Source organism: Idiotropiscis lumnitzeri, chromosome 3 (genome assembly GCF_059441095.1).
Source record: "Idiotropiscis lumnitzeri isolate Australia: NSW breed Sydney's pygmy pipehorse chromosome 3, RoL_Ilum_1.0, whole genome shotgun sequence".
Classification (NCBI taxonomy): domain Eukaryota; kingdom Metazoa; phylum Chordata; class Actinopteri; order Syngnathiformes; family Syngnathidae; genus Idiotropiscis; species Idiotropiscis lumnitzeri.
The window spans coordinates 11,111,528-11,127,297 of NC_142393.1; the positions used below are offsets into that span (position 1 = coordinate 11,111,528).

Consider the following 15,770-nt stretch of genomic DNA (forward strand, 5'->3'; position numbering starts at 1 on the left):
TGAGAAATCCTCCACGCTAGTTTGACTGAAATATCGGCATAAACTTGACCAAAACTGACACTTAACTCGCGTGACAACTTCAGAAGCCTTTCTCTTGATCAACATCAACATATTCAATCAATGACAATACCTGAAGAAGGACACAGAAAGTCCACAAAGGCTTGACTGGTTCGCCATTGCTCCCGCCTTCCTCGGAAGGAATCAAGGAAGCAAAAGTGGGCGAGGAATCACTTCGAAGCGACCTTTTCGTGCACGCGCCGCACGCCGCAGCATTATAATCCAAAACCACCGCGCCCCCCTCACCGGCCGGGGCCCGTTCCGGCCCCCACCGCTCGCTCCCTGGCTGCCCTCCCCACACCGCTTGCTCGTCTCTCTCTCAACCGATCACATACTTACAATCTTGGCATAAAGGAGGTCCGGAGGGCGGCATCCACGGCGCGTTCGGAGGCACATCCGCCTTTTTCTTCTTCTCTTCTTCCGCAGGGCAAGTGGACTTAAAAAAATCCTTTCCCTTTCGCTTGATATATTTCTACAAATGGCTCAGCAACCGTGTCGGATCCGGAGGAATGAGTCCTCCTTTTCCTCCTACCGGTTCTCCTCCGGCTCGGGTTTTTCCCAGCCAGAGCAAGCGAGACAGTGTATGCGTGTGTGTGACAGAGAGAGAGAGAGAGAGAGAGAGAGAGAGAGAGAGAGAGAGAGAGAGAGAGAGAGAGAGAGAGAGAGAGAGAGATAGAGAGTGAGAGAGAGATAGAGAGAGAGAGAGACCTTCAAGAAGGCTGGAGAACGAATGCGAATGAAACATGCGCATGCGCAGAATGTTCCGTCCCGTCCCTAAAACCAGAGGGGCCCCAAGTTAGCGCAACTTCATAGGCGACTGTAAAATTAACAGGTGGGCATTTGTCTGTTTTAGTCCGTCTGTGAGTTCTCGTCAGTGTTTCAGGCCCACCCAGTTGGTTTGAGTCGGGCCAAACGGCATCGACGAACGGGCTTTCCCGTAGTACGTCACGTCACACGCAGGTGCCGCACACCTGCCACGCATGCCACAGAAATGGAAAAAAAATTGTAAAGACAGTGTTGTATACCATTTAGTCCCACAGACCTCAATGACATGTATCACATATTGTTTTTATTCCACCCATCACCACACAGTGAATGTGCGCACGTGCGTGTGTGTCTGTCTGTTGTTTTTATTTGAATGTATTTTTTCTTTAAATTCTTTCTTTAAATTTTCTTTATTTGCTTTGCAGCGCCTGCTTGTAATGTGGAAATTATGTTCTTGACTCCGATTGAATATCACCAAAGAGGGATGGATTGTGCCCACTAGGGTCGACCTGAAATACTGACCCGAACTTAGTGACGGTCTGATGCCCACTTCTGACAATGATTATTTGTTTATAAGTAACTGTGCATGAATCTATTTCATCAAGCCACTAATATTTAAACAGCAATGTACGTTGTGGAATCATTTGAGAATGCACTACTACTACTACTACTACTACTACTACTACTTCTACTACTACTACTACTAATAATAATAATAATAATAATGAAAACAGCGGGAAATGACTTGGGACGTATAATATAAATAAAAGAGAAAATGCGGAGATTCCCGTGTTTCCAAGCTGTCACACCTTAACAGGAGAGAGGTGTAGAGAGAGAGCGAGAGAGAGAGAGCGAAAGAGAGCGATGAAGAGCATGGGGGGCGCCACACACCAATAGGGAAAGTGAGGATGTGTCGAAGGGTAGGATGCAACAAGAAAAGCAAAGCTCATTTCGTGTTTGTTCACATTGCATCCTCTAAACACACGTTACACTTCTCTTTCTACGTCACATCACGCTCTAGCGCCCCCTGTTGGAAAACTGCTCTCAATCAACACTCTTCCAATGTAACAGTGATTCCTCCCCCCCCCAAAAAAAAAAAAAAGAAATCTGAGATTTTCACGCCATACTTGTGAGATTCTGAGTTTGAACCTGGTCTGCTGCCTCCCTGTTAGGAAATTTCCCGTTTACTTTCTTGTTTTTTTCTCCAGGTCACTCTGGCACTGTGATGTCATTTTCAGTTGACAGCAGGTTAAGGTATTGTACAAAATGGATCAAAACGGGTCGAGTTTTTAAAGCATAATATTGAAAAGAACATTATGGACTTGACTTCCACTGGCCTCCCTCTGTCTGTTATGAGCACACACATATCACTCCTTTCCACTACCTAGAATATCTGACGCTTGAAAACTATTTAATTCTTTAATTATTCAAATATGAGCAAAACAGCCACACATTTCGCAAGGTTTGTACATCCAATCGAGCATTTTCCCTCTTTTGTGATCAAAGTCAATCATCTCTGAATGATTATCCTGTGCCGTTGAATGATTTTCTTCCCCAGTACTTGAAAAACATTGTAAATCTTATATTAGTTGAATATTTATGATTGCAACGCCTTTGTTGGGCCAATGGCCCCAACCTAAAGCTTGCACTGTTACAGGGCATAAATAAAGGAGCAACTGGCTGTGTTGGGTTGTTGTCACTGCATTAAAATTGACTGAGGACTTCATTTGCTTTTGTATTTTCCAGCTGTCTGGACTGTACGGTGGTGTGATGTCTGAGCCTCCCGTTTTCCAGGCAGGAACCTGTTGAATGAGTCATGCAATACCAACGATCACCACTCGGAGGCACAAAAGGTACGTTCGGGTCTTTAGTAATCTCTTTCTCTGTGCACTGACTTTTAAAATGTAGCATCATGTTTCGGGGAATTTTATGAGCTTTTTTAATCATCAAATTGTAGTAAAACGCCCCAGCAGACTGTTTAATACTGGTTGCTTAGCAATTAAATTTAAGTCAACATATTTATATCAATAAGCATTGGTCAAAAGAAGTTAACCACTTGAATAGAATGTTCAAGACACCAAAAACAGTCTGAATTGTTGCTCGGAATCTCAAAGGCATCACCCACACTCTTACCCCATTAATTCCAGTCTGAAACCTATAAACACGTCCCACATGTTTTGGCAATTCCAAACCATCCATCTCCACTTCTCACTTGGGTCGCGGGTGTGTTGCAGCCTTTCACAACTTCAAAACCCATTGTCAAAACCGACAAAAGTTTGAGAAAAGATTTGTCCTGTTTGTTATGCGTCCTTTCCATGTGGACAGCCGCAGCGTGTGTGAGCACATGAGGTGTTTGAAATGGCTGATCCAGAAAGGATTAACATTACAGCTGAGGAAATGAAATGACCAAAAGTCCCCAGCAGACGCAAATCCTCTCTGAATGGAGCTTATGACCAGACACCAAATGCTGCTGCGGCAGGTTAAGCCACATATTTGGCGGTCAGTAATGTGGAGGTGATGTTCTGCTGCAAGGTGATGCAAAGTGGCCTTAAAGCAAAACGGTCGGCACACACACAAACACATAGAGCAGATATCGACAGAAATCGTGTCGGACTTCTACCAAGGCTATTAATTATAGTTAAGAAAACTAATGAAATAATCCAAATAAATTTTTGTTAATGAAATGAAACATCCAAAAGTTTTTTAATTAAAAATAATTGAAACTACATTTTATGTTTATGAAACTAACTCATTATAATTGTAGTTGGCCTTACATTAGAAGGAAGGTTGAGCAGTCTTTTGGGAATTTTAGTTTACTTTACCTTATCATTTCATACTTATTGTGATTTTTTTAAATCTTGCACTCAACAAATATATATTAAATATATACAAAAACTATAACAAACAAAACTAAAAGCTATTAAAAGATTTTCACTTAACATAAAGTTTGGTGATATAAGGGCGATATAGAACCTTGGAGTGGTTCATGGCAGAAACGAACAATGACAGTAAACATTTTAGACAAAGATGGAAGGTTTTCAATAAATGTTTTCATATTTACATCGACACCCTGGACCGTGATCTTTATTGAGGTGTTTGTTTATTACAATTTGTTGTTGATGTTGCACTGACATTCTTGTGTATTTTTTTGTCTAAACGTGTTTTTGTAATGTTGATTGTTTTTTTTTTTTAAACAGTGGTTGCATTTTGGTTTATTTTTAATCATAAGGACGTTATTGTCTTGTGACTCTTGTCTATTGTTGTAATGTGTTAATGAATTTACAGTACCAGTCAAAAGTTTGGAAGCACCCTCTAATAGTTTTTTTATTATTTAAAAAAAATCCTGAATTGTAGATTATGAACATTAAGAGGAAATACTGATGGAATTATTTGCTAAACAAAAAATGGTAATGTTATGCCCGGATAACTGCCCTGCACATCTCGCTATTTTTGTTTTGGCAATATTTATGCATTATGACCTGGACTTTCAGTTCACAGCTGTGGATTATTTAATAGTCCCTGACTTGAAACTCCTGATCTCTTAATGCATTTGAGATCGTTTGAATTTGAAGGTGTTTGCTAACTTTTGACCTGCAGAGTAATTATAAAAAAAACTAAAAAAAAAACTACAGTATGTCTTTGTGTGCGGACAGAAGAAGGCCGGTCGCCACCTGTAGTGGCGGTGATGATATCATTGGACACCGCCGGGCTGAGCACATGGCCAGGAGCCATGAGGTCATGTCATCACGGCATTCATCTCGCCAATAATGGAGTCCCGTATGTCAGCGAGTGTCCTCTTGTGCTCAGCAGGCCTGTTTCTTGGTATCGCGCTCAGTGGGATGGCAAGAGCGCGACGGACTTGGCAACGTCTGTGTGAGCTCCAAATTTGGGAAAATCTTGACTTGAGAGTTGATTTAGCTCCCATATGTTGTTATCAACAGGAATGTACTGTGTATGATTTAATTAAATTAAGAATTGGAATTGGAATTAATTTGTTCCAGGATCAAACTGTCACACTACATGTTCAGCAACATTTTAATATTTTTAACTATCATACGAGGGAGTTAACCCTTTAGAGTCAAGACCAAAAAAGTCTAAACATTTTGATTAATATTACGTTTGTGGGATATGAGTTAAGATGCAAAATCCAGCGTTTTTAGCCATCAGTGGGCGGCCATTTTGTCACTTCTGTCGACTGAAAATGACATCACAGTTGCTCAGTGCTCAGGTAATGAAAACACATGTTTTCTGAAGCTGAGCCATGATTGGTCGTTTGCATTTTTTGGGGGACAGTGGTAAGAATGTTGAGGAGAAAACTTTAAACAATGATGAGAACTGTGGTACAACCACATCAAAACATGCAGCTGTTGGTCTTTGAAGGGTCATGGGAGAATCTTGAAACAGTCGATGAGCATCTTGAGAAAGAGCAAACAAGAACAGCATAAAAATGTTGTAGGTGAGTCGCTTCACAAAAAAAAATCCTGTATTCCATTCTTCTTTTAGTGAGATCAACTTAGTCCATGCTTTGCTTCAGAACATCAAATGCATATTGAAAGCTGGATTTATTATCACACATTTTGAACCTCAACTAATTTCCTTGACATTTACCCTTGGTAACATCACCTCTCAGCATTGCCTCTGGAGGAATTGATATTTGTAGTTTGAAGAAACAGCTAAACCGATTTTTTTTCTGATATGCCACAAAACTTATCTAGATTCTAGGCTGGCCCATGATGCTCACTTCTTCAAAGTTTTGCAGAAATCAGTTAAGTGGTTATTCATGGAATCATGCTGGGACACGAACAAAAACTTAGTTGTGCTGACTGTTTGCATGCTGTCATGAGGCTAAATAAGGTTACTAAAATATCAGTTTTCAGTACGATGCAGTAGAATCTTGCAACCAAATTAACAAAAGGGGTAACAAAATGGATTTGCCCAGGCAAGAATACACTTGACCCCCAAACCCTCCAACACACACACACACTTTCTACTAACTGCAGCAAAACATTCCGTTTAGACTATAAATACACATAACCTGCTCAAGTACGATGTGCTCAAACGTGGCCATTATGTCCCTCATAATCTGTTGTCCATTCCAAAAATTCAAAGCGCTGTACTGCTGCAATCTACAGGGCTCAATTCGTCAATGTAGTTGTGTACAAGCTTGGAATTCACGACACGAGAGCGACGGCACATCAGACATTCGTTTGCATGTCAAATTTCGGCTCACAGCACAAACTAAATAAAATTGACCAAGTCATGACTCGTAATTTGAAAAAAATTCCAAGTTAAGGATTTTTTTACAACACATTATGTTGTTGTTAAATTCATACAGCAAGGAGAAAGGTCACAGCAGTATAACGGTCTTGCTCAAGTCAAATCATATCAAATCATGTGTGACAAATATGCCAAATCCAACACTGTCAATCATCACTGAGAATTATTTTCTTTGTAAAGCAAGTATACTTAAATCCTTCAATCCTACAATAAAAACAGCTCTTGAATTGGATGTCATTAAGTTGTACCGAAGGAAGTGGCCTCTGTGTGTATAGCATTAAGATTTATAGATTCGCATTCCCCCTTTGCAAAGAGTGAGAAAGGGTGTCTGGCAACCTTGGTGCAAATGACCTTGCTGCAGCGTGACGCAGGCTGAATTTAAACATGGCCGTGACATTAGCCCGCCCACGCAACAACACACTTAATCACCGCGCCATAGATGTGACACCGCATCGTTCGACACACATTAGTCGGCGCTCATTGGCTTAGTCGGGTTTGGTCATTAGCACGGGTAATTCCATTCTGTTTGCATGTGCGTGCGCGTAAGCGAGGCGAAAACAGGCAGTCAGCTTTGGAGAATAATAAACAGGGCACGGTTTCATTCAGACAGAAAATGAGTAATCAGATATGTAAGAGTGTGTGGATGGAAGGGAACGATGGACAGATGGATGCAAGTGATGACTGCGGCCTGATAGATAAAGTCATGCCCGAACGGAATAAGGCCATCAAAAACCATTGGATTGAACGACAGCACAACAATGATCGGAGCAGAGCTTGCCATCCTGCTAACCAGTCAGCCGCCGAGCCGCCATTGCACAAAATTGAACAAAAAATTACTTAAAACATTGACCTGCAACCATAACAATTATTTCGGCCCAGATAACAGATAATTGTAATTGCCATTTAATACTCAGGTGAAAATTTTCCAAGGTGAAATATGTGCCTTAGCTCAATGCAGGTTGGAAAACAGTGCTGTAAAATGTATGAGTTAAGTTTGAATGGCCATCATGCCTGACTAGACTTAACTCAAGCAAGTATCAAAAGACAATTGCATGGATTTTGCTTTTTGGATGAGGTGGGGGCTTTTTTTTAATCTGCTTTGGAACGCTTTGTCAAGCATAAACGCAGGTAATATCTGAGATTTGGCAAAGATTTTGTGGTGACTGTGGGAAAAGGTGGACCCAAATGCAGTGAAGCAGGGAGGTAAGGCAGGATGGATCTAATAAATATATACATTAAAAAAAAAAAGGTAAAAACTCACAGTACTGAATAAACAAAGCCCCCAAAGTCAATTTGCAGCCCTTGTAAGAAACAAACACGTTTTAACATATCACGATTATATTACAAATACCTGAGCTGGGCTGTCCGTGGGTCGGGGTAGACAATTTTTATGAATAAGGCCAGTGGGTCGAGGCTGGAACGGTCCAGAGATCGTGGCCGGAGGGCAGGGGACTGAGGGTCAAGTGCCGAGCTCTGCAAATGAATCATTCAGCCCGAATCTGGACACCACTTCAGTGATGCACCTGGAATCATTGCGTGTTTCTGGGGCTGGACACACGCCAATTTGTCTTCTGATAGCTTTAGGTACCATGACTTTGTGGTTCTCTTATGTTTCAAGGCACTCTCTCCCTCACTAACCGCTGTGACCACCAAGGATCGAGCCGCAAATCCTCTACAACGGAGATCTCAAACTCATGGCGCAGGAGCCATTTGCCAACATGAATTCTGAAGGGACACAAAGTATTCCATGCATTTGTATTTGTTTTTATTTTTGAAAGTATACAGGGACAGTGCATATGAATCAAACAGTTTCCTGTAAATATGCCAGATTATAGCCAATGGCTAATTTGCATCCGTTGTCCCTGTAATCGGCCTGCCATGCATGTTTTTAGAATGTGGGAGGAAACCGGAGTACCCGGAGGAAACCCACGCAGGCACGGGGAGAACATGCAAACTCCACACAGGATGGCCGGAGCCGAAACTGAACCCACGCCCGATGCTGTCTCTCACTGTGAGGCCATCGTGCTAACCATTCGGCCACCGTGCACGGAAAATATATCCTGTCAGTCCCAGTCATGTCTTTTTTCAAAACCTGTCGTGAAGATAAAGGTTGGCGACGAGAACAGCTAAAATCAAGAATAACAGAAGGATTGTTACTTTTTGCTGAACACAGAGGCACCCCGACATATCTTGAATGCACTGAGAAAGCTGCGTCATTACTCAACAAATCATGCTGAGGAGTATGCAAAGTACCAGTGAGATGAGATAAAAGACTGGATCACAAATCTTTCTTAAGAACAAGCAGCACTGAATTAATGGCTTCTGCAAAGACCGGACTGCACCTGAATGTTAAAATACACGGATAACCTGCAACCAATCAACATGTCCACCATGGTTTTTTGTGTGTCTAACAGATTTGAGAATATTTTTCAGTGTGTCAGGGCATTTCTCGAATCAATACTGTTAAATTGGCTCGTGTGCTAATATGGATTCAAAGGAGACACTTGACCACACGCACGCAGTGGACTCACACGGAATTAGCAAATAACCGGCTTTTATACACAATGAACAAGCTGCGCGCATCTTAACCACCTCAACTTAAGCACAATTCTCACTCAAAGAGCAGGAGCATCATCAATGAGCGAGCATGCTCTATTACTCATCGCTACTCTGTATTTACATGTAAATTGTAAGGAAGCAGAAGAAAATAAACAGTTATTATGCAGTACATCACCATGGCGACGACCAGGCTGGATTTGGTAATTAGCCCTGAATATTCAGGAATCGAAAAAAAAAAATCGTTTTTGCACTCCCAAGCTCCTCTTATGCTGTAGCTCGAATGAAATTCGCGATCTTCTGTGTTTAATATGAGCGAAATGCAACCAAGACAATTAGCTTCGTGACCTACGACAACTACAATTTTATTTGATTTTTTTCCTTCTGCGAGGACCAGTGTCGGTACTAGATGTGATCAGCTTGCTAGATGTGTTCGGGGTCCTTTGGTGGCTGTGCACCCGTTGATGATCTCACGCTTTAATCACATATTTCTCAAATATATTTCATTGCTTCTGTGTTTTTTTTTTTCTGATTCCCAAAAGCAACAAAACATTGACGTGATGTCTTCGATAGGCATCCAGGACACCGAAGGATGATCCTCACAAAAGTAGCAGTAAATGCACTTTATTATTATTTTTTTTTATAATTATTATTTAGTAACTCAGAACATACAAATACAACAAACAGGGGTGACAAATTTGGATGCAAAGAAATATATTAGAAAGCCGGTGGCACGTTGGCCGACTGGTGAGCACGGTGGCCTCACAGTGCAGAGGTCGTGAGTTCAATTCCAGCTCCGGCCTTCCTGTGTAGAGTTTGCATGTTCTCCCCATGGCTGCTTGAGTTAACTCCCACATCCCAAAACATGGATGGCAGTTTGAGTGGACACTCTAAATTGCCCCTAGGTATAAATGTGAGCACACATGTTTGTTCGTCTACGTGAGCCCTGCGACTGGCTGGCTACCAGTTCAGGGTGTACCCCGCCTACTGCCCGAAAATAGGTGACATTGACATATTAACTTCTATCATTTTAATTCATGAAAACAATTAAGAACAACAAATACATTAATTCAGAAATTTAGGAATAACCTTAAGCATAAAGCATACTGATTCAGCAATATTTATGCAGATGCCCGTGAAAAGTAGGAAAAAGTGACCTGAACTGAATTCTTTGTGAAATTGGGCATGAAAAGGTCATGCTTCGAAAGTCCAACAATGCAAGCTGCCTTAATTCTGTCTGAAGGCTCCGCAGGGAAACCTCTGTAATTGCGTTCTTCGGCCAAGTTGGGAGCGTTCCCTGCATGTTGAATTCAGTGAGTGTGCACACCCCCGGGCTGCCTGTGTTTTGTTCTTCCTTTCACACTTGGACAAAGCTGCATTTAAGACGAAGAGATATTTCATTCTAATAGTAGACAAATTTAGGTAAATTTTTGAGCTGGAAGCTATCCCAGATGGCTTTGGGCTTCAAATGCTATTAAACGATTCCGCTCGGTGGAGCAGCAAAATGTTTGGCCAACAGGCTGACAGGCTTCTCCTCTGCGTGGGTCCGAGAACAAAAATAAGACATCATGGGTGAGAATAGTGGTTAAAATCGCGAGCTTCGGCTATTCCAACAGTCGCTCGTCTTAAAATATTCATACCAGCGGGACCACGGGAGCGAGGACAGCGGCATGAAATGAAGCTCCATGTTCTTTGCCAAAATGTTATGTCCAATAATGTGCAGACAACTGCGTGCTAACAAGAACTTCATTCATCATAGAAGTTGGAGGATACGACACGCAGCGGCTTAGTTCTAAAATTTGTCGCAATGCATCATACTGCCGTACAAAAGTGTGGAGCTATTTTAGCAAAAATGAGAAGCTGGTCCGAAAGGTTAGGGTCAAGGACTCTGTGAGGAAAAAAAACGACAATCAGACTCAACTAAACTATTTAACATTTTTTTGTGGGCAAACAAATAGATGCGCCGTTAATTTGAAAAGATCTGTTTTGTACAACTACTGTATCCTAAATGATCTGTTTAGTTGTAACTTGATTAATGTTCTGTTTCCAGTCTTGTCTTACTGTTGCATTTAATAGCATTGTATGTGGCTGGATTTGATGAGAGGGAGGACTCAAAAGCAGGGGAGAAAAAACAGGAGTGCAGTTTAGAATCATTTAATAAAAAAACAAAACAAAATGGCAAACAAGGTACCAGGATAATCAAACATACTTAAGTCCAAAACAAGAAGGATCAAAGAAACTAAAAAAACATGAGGAAAAAGAACTTGACCTGAACAACAGCAACTTGAATTGGACACAGAAACACAGAACAATGAACCAACCAGGTCTCCGTTTCACAAAGCAGGTTTAGTGAAAACTCAGTGACAGCTAACCCTCAAATGAGGGAAACTCAATTTTCTGGTTCAACAAGGGAGGTAACTCAAACCAAAGAAAGAGGGGAAACTCTAGCCGGTTTAGGAGAGAGAGGTAACTTAAAGCTCTCAGGCAGTTTACGCAGTAACAGAGTCGATGAAGCCAATCTGGTCGCACAGTTTTTGAGGTTTAGTCTCACATTAAAACAAAGAAATTGTTTTTGTAATTTTGATATTAAAAGTGGCCACTTGGGAGTCACAAGTACGTTTATTTCTCATGCCTTCCCTAAGCCTGCATAAATGGTGAGGCATACATAAATTTGAATTCCATACAGTTTCAATTGGGGCCAGGGATATTCACTGGAGTTGCAATTTGAGACTGTGAGGAGTTGCAGCAGAGAGCCCAGATAGGCATCGGATGGCATTGTGTAAGATATGGCGGTGAGAAAAAGTAATAGTGAAGGTAAAGCAGATGATCAAATGGTGGACGTTGAGAAAAGAGCATTGTTGCATTGAGCAGCTCGCAGGGCAGAAGATGAAACCGAGAAACAGGAAGTAGGCCAGATTAGATAGGATGAGGTCAGGAAAATTGAACAATCTGAAGAGTGGAAAGGCTGTTGCTTGTGATGAAATACTGTGGCGGTATGGAAGTGCCTAGAAGCGAAGTAATGGATTTTTAAAAAAATTTTTTATCAACATTGTTCAACAGGTCTCAGAGAAAGAGATGATACCCGAGAAGTGGAGAAGTGTTTGGTGCCAATTTTCAACGAATGAGTGTGATGTCCAGAGTTGAACCGAACGATAGAGAGATTAAATTGAAGCGTCTGTAGAGTAGTAGTGGCCAGGCTGAGACAAAATGTGGGGATTTTTTGATCATCCGATTAATGCTTGAGAATGATGATGGAGTACAGGGAAGGTCAGAAGGAGCTGGATTGTGTCCGTGGATTTAAAAAAAAGTTTATTTTAGGATGCGTAGAGAGGAGCTGTGGTACTGTATGAAGAACTGGATTGACAGAAATATGTTAAAATAAGTAAGACAGCGGTGAACTGTACCCACTGGAATAGCAGAAGACTTAAGGTGAAGGGTGGAATACATCAGGGATCGACCTTGAGCCCATTCTTGTTTTATATGATGACAAATTGACAGTGACGTTTAAGGGCAGGCAGGAGTCTTCTAGACTATGACATATGCAGTTGACATTGTAATCTGCAGTGAGAGTAGGGAGCAGGTGAAGAGAAGCTAGAGAGGCGTAGGTATGCATTGGATTGACAAGGAATGAAGGTTAGTTGCAACCAGACAGTACCTGTGTAAATAAAAGCGAGAGCTTTGGAGTGGTAAAGGTTAAAAGAACTCGAGGTGGGGAAGGAATTGGATTCCAACACTTGGGATCAACTGTTCAAAGCAATGTTGAATGTGGAGGAAAGGTGAAGAAGAGAGTAAAGGAAGAATTGAGGAAAGGTTAAAGGACAGCACTGAGCCAAATTTGATACTTCGGAGACGGTAGCAATGATGAGAAGACAAGAGATAGAGCTGGAAGCGGTTTAGTTTAAAACGGATTGAGATTCTCTGTGAGTGGCGAGGATGGACAGGATCTGGAATGAGAAGATTACAAGGACAGAACAGACTCAAAGATTTTGAGACTAAAACAAGCAAGCTGAACAATGATATGGAAAACGTGCATCACCTCGCAGAATTGCTTTTTTTAGCCCAACAAGGATGTTGCACCCTTGTTACTCCTACACCAGGTTTCCTTTACACTTGATCGTGTTTTTCATGTGTTTTATCATTTTTAATTATTTACTTTACATTATTGTCATTGTAGGTCCAATACATGTAAATTCAATTGTTTTTTTTCTAGAAAGAAAAAAAGTAGCAATAAGAATATTGTTAAAATAAGCGATGGATAACAGTATAATTAAGACCAGCAGTATTGTTAAAACCTTAAGGATACCTATTTCTCTCCACACGACTTGCACGGGTCTCAACAAAGATGCATAATTAGAAATTATTTGTTGTATGTTTATGTTTCGTGCTCTTACTGTGTGTGGTCTTTGGAGCGAAGGAGACTTGACCTTCTCCTTGAGTAATGTCTTCAAAAACTCAGTTTTAATTGTTTCACCTCAATGTGTCCCTCCGCAGGTGTCTAATGCAGACTCGAAGCAAGATCAGGAGGCAAAACAATGCCGTCATGGCGGCATATGATTTTAAAACCATCTTCAAAGCCAAGGGCAAGTCTGGATGGGATGCGTTGGACATGCCCCGCCCAAAATGGGGGTAGACCAACAGGTTTATCTCAGCCACACGGCGTCCCCTCAGCCAGCAGTAGTAGACACCTGAAAAGTAAAAAGTCTGTAAAGCAAAGCAAACAAAAACTATCGTTTTCAACCAATCATCCCAGCTCACTTCGGGGTATCCCTTTGACTGGTCGCAGAGCACATTTAGACAAAAAAAAAAAATCACACTCACATTCAGACCTATCGGCAACCTAACATGTATTTTTGGGAGGCTGTGGGGATGAAGCCAGAGTGCTTGAAGAAACCTCACAGAAAGCACTGTGAGAGCACGAAGCCCACACACAGCATTGCGGAAAACTGAATCTTAGAACTATGAGGCAAGACATGCTAACCCTTAGTCCGCCAAAACATTCAGTCAAGTCTGAGAGCTTCCAAATATAGTCCATACCCGAATCGTCAAGTTGAGCAGGTGTGAAGATCAGATGATGTCCAGCATCAATACGAATCCTCGGGGACGGGACTCCTGCATTCCGATCTACCCAACTCTGTGAACGATAAATGGGCTCAGATCCTTTGTCCCACGCCACTGGAATGTATGGCCGGGCCCCTGGGCAGCCGAGGGTCAGAATTTGGTTTGCTGGGTGGTTAAGGTAAGAAACCTGCATCGTCTGTGAACTGCAACACAGAGAGAGGACAAACTGCAATAGTGTGAGTGCAAATAGCTACTGTGTGTGTAAAAAAAATAAAATAAATAAATAAAATGAATTAAAAAAAAATTAATATATAAATTCTATATATATATATATGTATATCTATATATATATATATATATATATATATATATATATATATATTCATATATATATATTAATTATATTATTCATATATATATATTAATTATATATATATATATATATATATATATATACATATATATGTATACATATACATATAGCTATAATACATATATATATATATATATATATATGTGTGGATATATATATATATATATATGTATATATATATATATATATATATATATATATATATATATATATATATATATATATATATGACCCCATTAATACAAAAAGTTCAATTGAACCCTGGGATTAACCCACAATAAAAATGCTCCTCAAAATTAGAAAATGAAGTAATTGACTTGCAAAATTGTACCGCAATGGAAAAAAAAAAGAAAAAGTAAAATACATTCAATCCTTGCACCCGCCCGCTCTGTTGAATCAGGCATGCTCACCTGTTACCCACAAAAGTCATTTTATCCTGTTTGGAAGTAGGAGGCACATCACTTGGACAGGTCACATTACAGTTTCTGGCTTCCATTCTGGCTCCAGCTCTGTTTTCCTTCAGGTAGCTGAATGTCTGAGGCAACGCCCCTGAGCCGCAGGACGTCACGGTTCGGTTGAGCCGCGTGTAACGGACGTGCAGGAAACGGGAGCGGATGTAGCAGAGCCCCACTCGAACCTGCTCGCCCTGCTTGCCGCAGCGATCACACCGTGACCATGGACGGAAAGCTGTGAAAACTTGGTAGATCTCACCAGATCTTTGCCCTCTTATGTCTTTCACCGGGATGCTCTTACTTTCAGAAGTCAGCCTGGAAGCAACGAAGGAGAACTTGAATCATTGACGGTGTATCTCGCCCCACTGGGAATTTAGGTCATTTACATATCCAAATAGTTTTTGGGCTATAACATGCTTGGCAAATTCTATTTTTTTTTCAACTTTAGCTTGGTTCATTTAGTCAGGTAAAAATCCAGTCATCAAGAAAAACTCTACAACTCCAACTTTAATCCATTCCATCTGGTAAATTAAGAAATGAACAGATCTGAGCCCAGACGTCATAATTCATAATTACAAGTAAATGTAAGCAGCTGATGATAGCAGGCCTTACCTTGACATGAAGCTGAGCTCCTGCACCTCTTGGATGTCTAAATCGTACGCGTAGAAGTAGTCTCCCTCGGCCGACCCGCAGATATAGACACCTGAGTCGTCCTCAGCCGTTCGAAAGATCAGCAGGCTGAAGAGACGAATTGAGAAGCGACTCCGCAGGTCGCCGCTGTGGAGAAACTCAGTGGAATCCAACAGCTTGTTCCCATCGTAATCGGTCAGGGCTCTGGTCTCTTCTGAGTTGGACTGGTGTTTCCTGAAGAACCACACCACCGATTGGACCTGAAACAATCAATGGTCCAATTGTATGGCAGGAAAGAGCGTTAAATATCACATAAATCATTCCATGTACACTTAACAAACAGTCACAGGAACATTCATTAAACACATTTGATGAATGGTCACTGCGAATGGACTCACCGCTTCGGGTTTGCAGTGGCAGGGCAGCTCCACTGTTGCCCCCGCCTGGTAGGCGGTGTTGAAGAAGATCAGAAACGCTGGACAGGCTTTTTTTGCAAACACATCCTGCTTGTCTTTGGGAGCATCGTAGCTCCACGCCTCGGAGAAGAGGAGTAGGAGGATGAAGAGCGGAGTCATGCACAGGCCTCTCTTGGAGAGGGTCAG

At 41.4% G+C, this 15,770-nt stretch overlaps 2 protein-coding genes and 1 long non-coding RNA gene across 3 annotated transcripts in view; 1 reads left to right on the forward strand and 2 right to left on the reverse strand.

The window, feature by feature from the left end:
* Window positions 1–647, reverse strand: part of LOC148339903 (regulator of G protein signaling 17-like) — a 33,482-nt gene extending 32,835 nt beyond the window's left edge. Inside the window, exon 1 of the mRNA XM_088289496.1 lies at window positions 397–647. The gene's annotated coding sequence lies outside the window, so the exon portion shown is untranslated. The remainder of the gene's footprint in view (window positions 1–396) is intronic.
* LOC148339904 (uncharacterized) lies at window positions 367–13,926 on the forward strand. Its single transcript, XR_015842447.1, has 4 exons — window positions 367–484; window positions 2,031–2,076; window positions 2,569–2,675; window positions 13,147–13,926. It is a non-coding gene; the product is annotated as an uncharacterized LOC148339904 (long non-coding RNA).
* Window positions 13,077–15,770, reverse strand: fam187a (family with sequence similarity 187 member A). Its single transcript, XM_088289497.1, has 5 exons — window positions 15,567–15,770; window positions 15,151–15,428; window positions 14,497–14,853; window positions 13,690–13,916; window positions 13,077–13,340 (listed from the first exon to the last, which is right to left on the reverse strand). Exons 1-5 carry the CDS (start codon window positions 15,741–15,743, stop codon window positions 13,123–13,125), a joined length of 1,257 nt encoding a protein of 418 aa, XP_088145623.1. The 5' UTR covers window positions 15,744–15,770; the 3' UTR covers window positions 13,077–13,122.

Bases quoted from the DNA above. Each gene is read 5' to 3' on its own strand.
- fam187a (XM_088289497.1), bottom strand. From the start codon at position 15,743: ATGACTCCGCTCTTCATCCTCCTACTCCTCTTCTCCGAGGCGTGGAGC. The intron at 15,429-15,566 runs GTGAGTCCATTC...TGATTGTTTCAG, and splicing joins GCCACTGCAAACCCGAAGCG to GTCCAATCGGTGGTGTGGTT. The intron at 14,854-15,150 runs GTAAGGCCTGCT...CGTTGCTTCCAG, and splicing joins GAGCTCAGCTTCATGTCAAG to GCTGACTTCTGAAAGTAAGA.